The sequence below is a fragment of the Nannospalax galili genome, unplaced genomic scaffold (assembly GCF_000622305.1).
Source record: "Nannospalax galili isolate Female #2095 unplaced genomic scaffold, S.galili_v1.0 scaffold406, whole genome shotgun sequence".
NCBI lineage: Eukaryota > Metazoa > Chordata > Mammalia > Rodentia > Spalacidae > Nannospalax > Nannospalax galili.
In genome coordinates, this window is record NW_008357033.1 from 4,157,507 (window position 1) to 4,169,763 (window position 12,257).

A 12,257-nucleotide genomic window follows, 5' to 3' on the forward strand; every position below is an offset into this window, starting at 1 on the left:
GGATCTCTGTGAATTCAAGGCTAACGTGGTCTACATAGTGAGTTCCAAGTCAACTGGGGCTAGAAGACCCTGTCTCAAAAAAAAGAAAGAAAAAGGAAAAAAAAGAAAGTGCACAATAGGTGTTAGGTTTAAAACTATCCAAAATTGAAAAAATTGCCCAGTGGTTAAGAGCCCTTGTTGCTCTTCCAAGAGGACTGGAGTTCAGTTCCCAGAACCTACATCAGGTGGTTCACAATAGTCTGTAACTCCAGCACCAGAGAATCCAACACCATCTTCAGGCATCAGAAGACACTCGCATATGTGTGGCATGTACACATACACACAGACACACACCAAATAAAAACTATCCAAAATTTCACAAGCTGGGCTTGGTGCCACATGCCTTTAAATCCAAGCACTTGGGAGACAGGAGTAGGTGGATCTCTGTGAGATCCAGACCAGCCTGGTCTACATAGCAAGTTCCAGGGGGACTCTGTCTCAAAAAAAAAAAAAAACTAGCCAAAATTACATAAACATGTGTAATGAAAAAACAGATCATATATCAAATAATAAAAAGCAAAGGATATTAAAATGAAATAAAAAATAAAATAACAGAGAGCTGGAAAGATGGCTCCACAGTTAAGAGCACTGGCTGCTCTTGCAGAAGACAGGGAAATGAAAATTTTAAATAAGAAAACTGAAGCTTGGAGGCATTACTGAGAGTTTGCTTGGAAGCAGGGGAGCAAAACTTCCATTCCTTGATGGAAGGACTACTGGGGAAAGTAGTCCTCTGTGAGCAAGTGCTTGGCTTTGGGAGGAATACATATCGAGTAGTGAGAGGGGAAGGGGACACTTTCCTAGAGCTAGTCGGATGAGCTGAATCAGCTTTGACAACCAATGGAGTAACAGATAGATATCACAAAGACATCACCCTTCCATCCAGGAGACAGTACTGAGTACACACATTGAAAAATGGATGGTTTTGTAGTTTGGGTTTTTTTTTTCAGTATTTTATTGTTTTTATTTTATGTGTATGAGTGCATGTAAATGCATCCATGTCATGCAATGCCCACAGAGTCAGAAAGCGGTTTTGTATTCCCCTGGAACTGGAGTTATAGATGGTTGTTAGCTGCCATGTGGGTGCTGGGAATTGAACCTGGGTCCTCTGCAAGAGCAGCCAGTGCTCTTAACTGCTGAACCATCTCTCCAGCCTCCCATTTACTCCTACTCATAGTTCATTTTTGGGGGGGGGTCTTTTTGAGACAGGGTCTCCCTGTAGCCCCAGCTGCCCTGGAACTAACTATGTAGATCAGGCTGGCCTTGAACTCACAGAGATCTACCTGCCTCTGCCTCTTGAGTGCTGGGATTAAAGGCCCGGCATCCCCCTCTTTTTTTAAGTACTAGGAATTGAGCCCAGGGCTTTGCACATGCTAAATGTGTGGCTAAACCACAGCGCTAAAACACCAGCCCCCTTTTCACTTTTTATTTTGACAGTGAGTTTCACTAAGTTTCCCAGGCTGGTCTTGAACTCACTCTATAGCCTAGGCAGCTTTAAAACTTTCAATCTTTGGCTGGGCATGGTGGTGTACGTCTTCAATCACAGCACTTGGGAGGCAGAGGCAGGTGGATTTTTGTGAGTTCGAGGCCAGCCTGGTCTACATAGTGAGTTCCAGGACAGCTGGGGCTACAAGGAGACCCTGTCTCAAAAAAGGCAAAATATGGAGGCTGGAGAGATGGCTCAGCAGTTAAGAACACTGGTTGTTCTTGCAGAAGACCCGGGGTTCAAATCCCAGCACCCACATGGCAGCTAACAACTGTCTATAACTCCAGTCCTAGGGAATCCGGCAGCCTCTTCTGACCTCCTCAGGCATTGCATGACATGGGTGCACTTATCTACATGCAGGCAACACATGCATACACATAAAATAAAAATAAATAAATAATTTTTTTAAAAAGACAAAATAATAATAATATTTACCACACAGGGTTGTTGTGAGGACTAGTTAGCATCACTTAGAACAGAACTTGCCTATCATAAGCACTATAACAAGTAGCTATTACTGTTGCTATTATTATCAGTATTACTATTCAAAGGCAGCTGCTGTGTGCTCCATTCTCTGCTGGGGCACTGGAGACTCGGATGAATCAGATTTAGTCCCTGCCCTCAGGAGCTCCTGCATTGGTGCAGGAGACAGAAATATAAATAAATCATTACTTCTATAGGCCAGAGCGGCAAAAGCAAGAGATTGCATTCCCTGGGGGAACTAAGGGCCCAGCTGAAAACAGCTAGGCTGGGAGGACCTTTGAAGTCTCCACATTTCATCTCACAGTGCATCTGTGTTTGTTAATTTTGTTTAAAAGGTGTTCTATGTGTACTTGGTCCCCTGGTTTCATCCTCCAGGGCATACACAGGATGGATGTGTCCTTGGATCCTTCTCAGTACCCTTGGGGTATGAGGACCCTCTTGAAGGAGCAGATAGCCCATCTCTGTGGGCAGAGCTGTATCCTAGAAAATAGGGGAATGGGCCTACATTTGAGGGAATGCTCAGCTGACTCTAGGATAGATTGGTCTTCAGCAGAAAACCAGGTTAAGTAAGCCTGGTGAAGGTAACAGCATGTGAAAACACAGGCATGAAGGTACAAGCTCAGAGATGCTGGATGGCTGGATGTGACTAGTACAGGTTGGGTGCAGAGAGGAGTGTCCAGGAGCAGGTCAGGGTGGACACTGGTAGGACCCCAGCCTATCACTCCTGGAAACTGCTAATTAATGTCTCTGAACTTTAGTTTTCTCAGTTTAAAAATAAAAGTGAGCTGAGTGGGATGGTACACACTTATAATCCCAGCACTCAGAAGGCTGAAGCAGTAAGACTGCTGGGCTATATACAAGCCAGCCTGGGCTATATAGTAAATTCAAGAATAGCCAAGGCTACTGTTCTGTTTGATCCAGAGAATATTTTATGATAGCCATGCTTTGGGTTTTTTTTTTTAAGATTTTATTATTATCCTTATTATTATTATTTTGGTCTTTTTGAGACAGGGTCTCTCTGTAGCCCCAGCTGGCATGGAACTCGCTATGTAGACCAGGCTGGCCTTGATCTCACAGACATCCACCAGCCTCTGCCTCTGGAATGCTGGGATTAAAGGTGTGTGCCACCACACCCAGCTAAGATTTTATTATTTTTATGTGTATGAGTGTTTTGCTTGCATGCATGTATGTGCATCACTTGCATGCAGTGCCTGTGGAGGCCAGAAGAAGGTATAAATCCCCCAGAACTGGAGTTACAGAGGTTGTGAGCTGCCTTGTGAGAGCTGGAGATCAAACTTGGGCCCTCTGCAAGAGCAGCAAGTGCTTTTAACCCCAGAGCCATCTCTCTACCCTCCATGCTTTTGGTTTTGAATGAGTAAGTTTATTAAGTATATAGAAAGTCAGTAGAAGAATATATAATAAGTAGCAGAGAAGCAGTAGAAAACTTCAAGTTGAGTGCTCACAACATCAAGCAGAAATAAGCAGTCAGCTGGAGTTCCCAACTGTGCTCTCTCTCTCCATGGATGAGTTTCCCATGCCTGAAAGTCTGGCTTCCGTTCTCACTGCAGATATTTCATATTATGTGATAAACAATAGTAATCTCTATTGGGAATGGTTTACCTTCTGGCTGTTTCTCACAGACACGATATTTCTGATACCCTTAGCTGCTTGCCATTTTCCTTCTTCCCATTAAAGCCAGGACCAGGGAGTTTTGGAAGAGACAAGGGAGTGCCTTCTCATTCCCAGAGTTTGCTTTCAACAAGCTCAAACAACAAATGACAATTTATCAATATACTGTACATTACAGCTATACTTTGTCTCAATGGGGCTGGTGAGATGGCTCAGCGGGTAAAGGTGCCTACTATCAAACTTGATGACCTGAGTTCAATCCCCATACCTCATGTGGTAGAAGAGAACCAACTCCTACAAGTTGTCTGACTTGCTCATATACAACATAGCATGTGCATGTCCACACACATATACACATAGACATGCACACAGAGTAAGTAAATTAATAAAATATAACCTTTAAAAGACTCTTGTGGTTAAAAAAAATAGATACTAGGGCTACCTTATTGGATCCTTGGACCTTAGCACCAGGTAGGCAGAGGCATGCAGGAGAAACAGGAGTCAAGACCTAGTGATTTCCAGTCCAGACTGGGCTACAGAGTGGCAACCCTGATCCTGTCTCAAAAAATTTATATTACTAGAGGGATAGCAGGCAGGGGCAGCAGCTGGGTCTGCCTAGAGCATGGGATCCAGAAGCTCCAGGTCTTACCCACTGCTCACACAGTTGCTGTGGAAACTGTGGGTCCAGAGCCCCTTGCCTCTCTGGCTTGCTGCTGCATACTGACCCTGGTCTCTCATGCAGGGCTGCAGCCAAGATCTCCGATGGTTCCCAGTACTACGTTCTTCTCATTATCACTGATGGGGTCATCTCTGACATGACACAAACCAAAGAAGCCATCGTCAGTGTGAGTCCCAGGAGGAAGGCTTGGTGGGGGAGGTCACTGTCCATGCAGCAAAGGGGCTGAGGTGTTTATCCCATTTGTATCTTAACAAGTTCACCTGCCATGGGATACCTAGATTAGAGGCAGAGGACTTGGTTATTCAAGCAGAGGCAGTACAGTAGCTGCAGCACTCGTGGCCATAGCTTTGATTCTCCAAGTCTCAGCATGATGCCACATGACACACACTATGGGCTGCATTATAGGAGAGGAAACCTGCACTTAGGAAACACGGGTTCTTTATAATGGTTAGGAAGCAAGCCTGCCATTTGTTCCAGGGGGAGACTTTTTTAAAAAATTATTTTATTGTATTATTGTTTTGCTTTATGACAGGGTCTGGCTAATCTGGCACTCTCTATATAGCCCATACTGGTCTGAAATTAATGGCAGTATTCCTGCCTCAGCCTCCCAAGTGCTGGGATTATAGGCCTGAGAGAATAGCCTGGCTATTTTTGGTCAGTTGATTGGCTTGTTGATTGGGGGGGCGGGAATTTTGTTTTGAGACAAAGTCTCACTATGTAGCCCTGGCTGGCCTAGAGCTGGCTGTGCAGACCACACTGACCTTCAATTCACAGTGATGTTATGTGCTGGGATTGCAGGTGAGCTACCATACCTGGTATAGCTATTTTTTGTTATTGTTAGGGTTTTTGGTTTTTTTACTTGAGATAGGGTCTCCCTGTAGTCTCATCTGGTCTGGAACTTGCCATGCAGACAGGGTGACCTCCAGAGCTCTGCCTGCCTCTACCTCCCAAGTGCTATGATTAAAAGCATGTACCACCACCCTTGCTAGGAGTTTCTTTGTTCTTTGTGTTTCTTTTGTTTTGTCTTTTGAGACAAGGTAGCTGACCTGAAACTCACTATATAGCTCATGTTGGCCTGGAACTTGTGGTGATGCTCCTGCCTCAGCCTCATGAGTACTGGAATTACAGGTATGTGCCACCATGGCACATTTTTTTAAATGATTTTGGATAATATTCTAGGCCAGGGATTTTCAGACAAACAAGATGATAGATAGTAAATTCATCTGCTGTCTGTTCCTAGAGGCAGGCACCTGATAATGTATGCACATCCTTCAAAAACACTCTGAAACAAAGAAGCAGTACCTCTGCTCACAAGAGCATGTGACACACACAGAAATATCAACAGTTGCCTTGTCATGGCTGCTCACTCCAGCTATTCTTCTCCCCACAGGCTTCCTCATTGCCCATGTCTATCATTATTGTTGGTGTGGGACCTGCCATGTTTGAGGGTAAGTAGGGTGGAGAATGTCCATGGGTGGGACTAGGAACTGGGGTGAACAGGAGGGGTCTGCATAGTGACGACAGACTGGGACCTTGGCAAAGTCAAACTTGTTTTATCTTCATAACCATGGCTGATATTAATGACTTCCCCTTATTTCCCAGAATGGAACATGTAGGAAGGAGGGCAGAATAGTGATAAAAACAATTTCATGGAACTGATGTAACCATCAGGCCTCCTTGTGATGACTCTGAAGGGCTCTAAGAGGGAGGGGCAGCATAGGTTGGGGTTGGGGAGACTGATCCCTGTCTTTTCTGCAGCAATGGAAGAGTTGGATGGTGACGATGTACGTGTGTCCTCCCGAGGACGCTATGCAGAGCGAGACATCGTTCAGGTAGCCCTGGGAGGTGGTGAGGCCAAGAGGAATAGGAGAACGGCTAAGTAGGGGCCACGCTCCCTTACCACCTCTCACCACCTGTCTCCCTCACTCTTTCAAACCTTCTTCATTCATGAACTAGAACCTGTTACTTTTTTTTTTCTTTTGAGACAAAGTCTTACTAGGTATCCCAGGCTGGCTTAAAATTCCTGATCCTCCTACCTCAGCCTCTAGAATGCTGGGATTACGGGTGTGCATCACCACAGCTGGCTTTGAACCATTCTTTTTTGAGGTAGGCTGCAGCTTAGTGGATGCATGGTGTAGAAGTCCAAGCCTCTGCACTCTAGTGGATAATGCCAGTATTACACAGGCTGCTTACTCTTCCATGGTGAGATGTCCTCCAGAGGAACAGCAAATGCTACTGTTAATGGCAACCTTCTTCCCACTACAGATTGCTCATCCTCCTCCCAGTCCCCACTCTCTCTTTCCCTGTAGCAGGGGGGCCTGCCTCAGTAGACAGGGAAAGTTTCTGGGAGCAAGTGACATCCAGATGAAACCAGAGGGAAGTATCATCCTCACAGGCAGAAAAGGAACATGAGATGGCCCGGAGGCTCAAACCAGGCTGGTAGGCAGGATTGCCAGCTATGGTGAACATCTGCAGTTTGTTCTAAAGTTCTAGAAGGATTTTACATGATCAGAATGCATTCTAAATTATGTATTTTTTATTTTTATTTATTATTTTTACTTTATGTGTATGCATGTATTGCCTGTGTGTAGGTAAGTGCACCCGTGTCGTGCAATGCCCGTGGAGGTCAGAAGAGGCTGTCAGATCCCCTGGAACTGGAGTTATGGACAGTTGTTAGTTGCCATGTGGGTTCTGGGATTTGACCCGGGTCTCCTGCAAGAACAACCAGTGTTCTTAACTGCTGAGCCATCTCTCCAACCCCCTAAAATATGTATTTATCCATCTCCTATTTATTGTTTATCTGACTTTTGAGCCAGAATCTCGTTGTGTAGCCTGGGGAAGGCCTAGAACTCCCTATGTAGTCCTGGCTGGCCTAGAATTTATAGCAACTCTATCATTTGAACCTCCTGAATGCTAAGATTACAAGTGTGTGCCACTATGCCTGTTCAGACTTGGTAGAAGAGCTTCTCTGGCTGCTGCACTGTGGATATACTGTGGTAAGGTGAGGGAGAGTATCTATTAGTAAGCAGCAACCATGATGGGACCTGTATGAAGACGGAACAGTGAGCACAGAGGGAAGCCAGTTCAAAAGACGTTTAAGGGTAGGAGTTAGCTCGGTTGGTAGAGTCCTTGTCTAGCATGCACATAGCCCTGTGATTGATCCCCAACACTGCATAAACCAAGCATAGCAGCATTTGCCTGAAATCTCAACATTTAGGAGGTGAAGGCAGAGGAGCTTAAGTTCAAGGCAGGGCTGGTAAGATGACTTGGGACAGTTAGAATTGCTTGTTAAGCAAGTCTGTTGATACAAGTTTGATCTCTGGAACCCATGGTAGAAGGAGAGAACTGACTCCTAAAAGTTGTCTTCTGACCTCCATGTGTGCACCATGGCACATTTGCACCTGCATTCACATACTCACATTGAAAACATACAATAATAGTAATAGCAAATAAAAACAAATAAATAAATAGCAAATACAGCCCAAGGCCATCCTCACTAGACAGTGGGTTTGGGGTTAGCCTTGGCATATGAGACCTTGTTTGAAAAAAAAGAAAGGAAGCCGGGCGTGATGCACGCCTTTAATCCCAGCACTCAGGAGGCAGAGGCAGGTGGATCTCTGTGAATTCAAGGCCAGCCTGGTCTACATAGTGAGTTCCAGGCCAGCTGGGGCTACAGGGACACCCTGTCTCAAAATCCTGGATTCAGAGGCTAAGGCAGGAGAACTGAGAGTTCCAGGCCAGCCCAGACTACATAATGAGATTATCTAAAAAGAATAACAAAACAAAGATACTTAAGATGTTATAAGACTTGATTGGTTTAGATAGGGATAAGGAATGAGAACTTCAAGGATGAATCTGTTGTCTAGTGAGTGATGTCCCATTGACTGGGAAGAGGAAAACTAGAGGAGGAGACATGGCAAGAAGCCTTTGTATTCAGTTGGCAGCAGGTTGGGATGGAGTGATCTGTGACAGTTGAGAAGTAGTATGAGCAACTAAATATGTGAATCTGGGCCTTTAAAGAGAGGCCATGCTGGACACGAAAGTCACATTCCCAGTTACTCAGAAGGCTGAGGCAGGAGGATCATGACCAGCCTGGGCCACACAGCAAGATCTAATAAAAAATTAAAATAAAAACAAAGACTAGAGATAAATATCCAGGGGATAGTTTTCTCTTTTCCTTTTTCACTTCTCCCTCTTTTGATCAACCTTCTTCCCCTGGCAGAATGCCCCTCCTCCTCCTAGTCCCCACTCTCTTTCCCTGTAGGAACTAGTTTTTAAATTCATGGAAGTATATGAAATCACCCAAATGTAGTTGATAGAGAGAAAAGACTAGGTCTAGAGTGTAGGGAGACTCAGAAAAATGGGAGTTGAGATGGAATACAGCTTCCAGAGAAGTAGGAGAAAAGTAAGGAGATATCAAGAGTGGAATGCAGAGCTGGGGATGTGGCTCACTGATAGAGAACTTGCCTACCATGTGCAGGACCCTGGGTTCAATTCCCAGCACACCCCACAAAAGTGGGATGTATACAGGAGGATGACATTCAAATGTAACAGAAGCTAAAGAGAATTTCAGCAAGATGAAGACCGAAAATTACTGCCCACCACACTGGTTTAACCTCATGGGCCATTGATGACATTAGGAAGAGCAGATTCAATGTCTGTGTGAAGCCAAACTGGAATGGGTTGAGGGTTAACAGAAAGCAGAGGAAGAGGGAACAGGTGGAAAGGAAACATGTAGAAAATAGTTCAAGATTAAGGGAGAATAATAGTGATATTTGGAAGATGTTGGGGAGCAAATGTGAAACCTCAGTGCTACCCTCTCCCTTGACCATAACCCACACCTTTCCTGTCTTTCCAAGTTTGTTCCATTCCGAGACTATGTTGACCGATCTGGGAACCAGGTACTGAGCATGGCAAGATTGGCCAAGGATGTGCTGGCTGAGATCCCGGAGCAGCTGCTGTCCTACATGCGCACCAGAGACATCCAGCCTCGGCCCCCACCTCCTGCCAACCCCAGCCCAACTTCAGCTCCAGAACATCCCTGAGGAGCCTACATAGCCAATGCTTAGCAGTCTACCTATCTTTTCACCCACTGCTGAAAGCCAAAGGGAAGGCCAGCTAAGTTGATCAGTGCTGGCTGACAATCTTTCTGCCCCCTTGACCACAGAAGGTCCTGGCACCATCACCACTTCCCTGCGTTCATGCCAATAAAGCTGATCTTACTTCATCTCTGTCTCATGGGACTTGGAGAGGGAGACCAGGAAACCCAGGGCCTGGGATCACATCAAGAAGGAGGAAGCAAGGATGGTTTCAGCTAGGGTAATCTCCATCCTAACACACTCATCCAGTCCCTTACATATATATATATGTCTTTTCAAGACAGGGTCTCCCTGTAGCCCCAGCTGTCCTGGAACTCACTATGTAGACCAGGCTGGCCTTGAACTCACAGAGATCCGCCTGCCTCTGCCTCCTGAATGCTGGGATTAAAGGGCGTGCACCACCACGCCCTGCCCTTACACACACACACATACATTTTTTTGAGACAGGGTCTCCCTGTAGCCCTAGCTGACCTGGATTCGCTATGGAGACCAGGCTGGCCTTGAACTCACAGAGATCCGCCTGCCTCTGCCTCCCAAGTGCTGGGATTAAAGGTGTGCGCCACCACACCTGGCCCTTACATATATTTTTAAATAGTTTAAGAAATAAAACCAGGCTGGGTGTAGTGTAGTGTTGCACACCTTTAATCTCATCATTTGAGAGGCAGCGGCAGGAGGATTGCCATGAATTCAAGACCAGCCTGGCTGCATAATGAGTTCTAGGCTAGCTGGGGCTACAGGGAGACCCTGTCTCCAAAAGAGTGTATGTGTGTGTGGGGGATTGTATGTATGTTTTCACATTTTTTTTCAGGAGACTCATATATTTTCATCAGATTCTCAAAGGGGTTCCTCACCCCAAGAACTGGTTTTAAGACAGTTCTGTGAGCCAGTCCTAGTGGCCATAAGCCTGTGATACGAACTAATCAGGAGGCTGAGGCAAAGGATCACAAATTCAAGGCCAGTCTAGGCAATTTTAAAAGGCTGGGGCCTATAGCTCGGTGACAGCACTTGTCTAGTATGTGCAAGGCCCTATGCTCCATCTCCAGTACTGAAAAGAAGTCTGTGTAAACGCTCCTTGATTCATTTATTCTGATTTCGTTTTGTTTTGTTTTGTTTAGAAAGGATCTTGCTGTGCGTAGCCCAGCTTGGCCTGGAACTCATTATGTAGCCCAGGCTGGTCTTGAATTCATGACAATCCTCCTGCCTCAGCCTTCCTGAGTGCTAAAATACAGGCACAAGCCACTAAGATTGACTTATTCTGAATTTTTTGAATAGCTAATATTTTATTTAATGCTAGAAGTCATACACATCAGACACAGATGATTTACAGACCACCTCTCTCTCCTCTCCTCCTCTCTCTCTCTCTCTCTCTCTCTCTCTCTCTCTAGACAGAGTCTCTCTGTAATCCCAGCTGGCCTGGAACTCCCTATGTAGGCCAGGCTGGCCTTGATCGCACAGAGATCCACTAGCCTCTGTCTCCTGGGTGCTGGGATTAAAGGTCCTCGAGTCTATTACTCCTCACCATACCCCTGAACAGAAGCACTATATATTATCTCCATTTAATAAATATATATTGTCTCCATTTAATATATATTATCTCCATGTAATAACGTGGCACCGAGGCTCAGATATAAACCGTATCTTTAAGGGAAATCACTTTGACTCTAGACCCAAGATTTAACCCGTAAACATCTTTCTGGAGTGTCAATTTATTGGCATTTCTTGGGGGGGGGGAAGATGGCGCGTTTTAGTTGGTGATTGCAAATACCCTTCCATACTCCTTTTTAATGGCAAAAAGGTGAATGTATTACCTAACAAGGACGTCTTCCTGCTATCCAAGTTTCCCAAAACCCCCAAGAATTGACAATAGAATTTCCGAACTCTGACTTACAAATAAGGAACACGAAGAATTCAGCAACTTTCCCACGTTCACAGGAAGTTGTAGCCACATTCAAAGGGCTGTTTGTTTTGACAACATCTTCCAATCGGCAGTCGGTAATTGTGCTACCTAGAGGTACTAACCCGCAGGTTTCCCTGCACCTGAGTCCCACCTCTCCAATACACACCCACCAGTACCCTGCCCCTCCCCAAACTCCGTCCCCTCCTTCCGGGCCACACCTTCCCTCCCACCCAACCCCTTATTCAGGAGGGACTCTCCCCAGTCCGTCCCGCCCTTTCCCTGCAGTCCCGCCCCTTACTTGCCTAAGTCTCGCCCTTTTCCCCTTCAGGCTCGCTTCCTTCTTTTCCAGCTGCATCTTTATCCCTAGTCCAGCTCCACCTTCCAAGCCCACCCAAAGCCCCGCCCTTTCTTTCTTGGGGCCCACTGTTTAGCCCCACTCCACCGCGCGGTCCTCCTGTCAGGGCTCCGCTTTCCAGTGGCCCCGCCCCTTTCCCACGAGCTCCGCCCCACGCCGGCCTATTCTTCCAGCGCGCCCCGCCTTCTACCCGTAACAGCGGGCCCCGGCGGCTCCAGCTGCGTCCCTCGGGCTCGGGGCCTGCCCCCAGTCCCGCCCCGTGCTCGCGCCCCGCCCCGCCGCCTTCCTCGGAGACCAAGGCCAGGTCCTACCGCAGCTGCCGCGCCAGCAGAAGGGAGGGAGCTAGAGGCGGCGGCAGAGGGGGAGGGGAGAAGGGCGGGCTCCTCACGCCCAGCCCGGCGCTCCCCTTCCGTGGCCGCAGATTCGCCACAAATGGCCTTGGGATTCCCGGCTCCCAAGGACTGCAGTTTCAGCCTCTAGAAACTCAACTCGAACATGGAGGTGCTCGACGATTCGTGTGGAGTGTCCAGGGCCCTTTCAGAACCCCAGAGGATGGCCGCTCGCGCCTCCGCCGGAGGGCGGGGAGCCGTGGC

At 46.7% G+C, this 12,257-nt stretch overlaps 1 protein-coding gene across 3 annotated transcripts in view; it reads left to right on the forward strand.

Annotated features, from left to right (window-relative positions):
* Cpne9 (copine family member 9) overlaps positions 1 to 9,540 on the forward strand; it is a 28,017-nt gene extending 18,477 nt beyond the window's left edge. For all 3 annotated transcript variants that reach the window (XM_008854835.2, XM_029557100.1, XM_017794821.2), the window contains 4 exons: positions 4,377 to 4,479; positions 5,704 to 5,761; positions 6,072 to 6,145; positions 9,173 to 9,540. In XM_008854835.2, the coding sequence (XP_008853057.1) occupies positions 4,377 to 4,479; positions 5,704 to 5,761; positions 6,072 to 6,145; positions 9,173 to 9,358 (421 nt within the window). In that variant the 3' untranslated portion in view covers positions 9,359 to 9,540. The remainder of the gene's footprint in view (positions 1 to 4,376; positions 4,480 to 5,703; positions 5,762 to 6,071; positions 6,146 to 9,172) is intronic.
* The last annotated feature ends 2,717 nt before the right edge of the window (positions 9,541 to 12,257 follow it).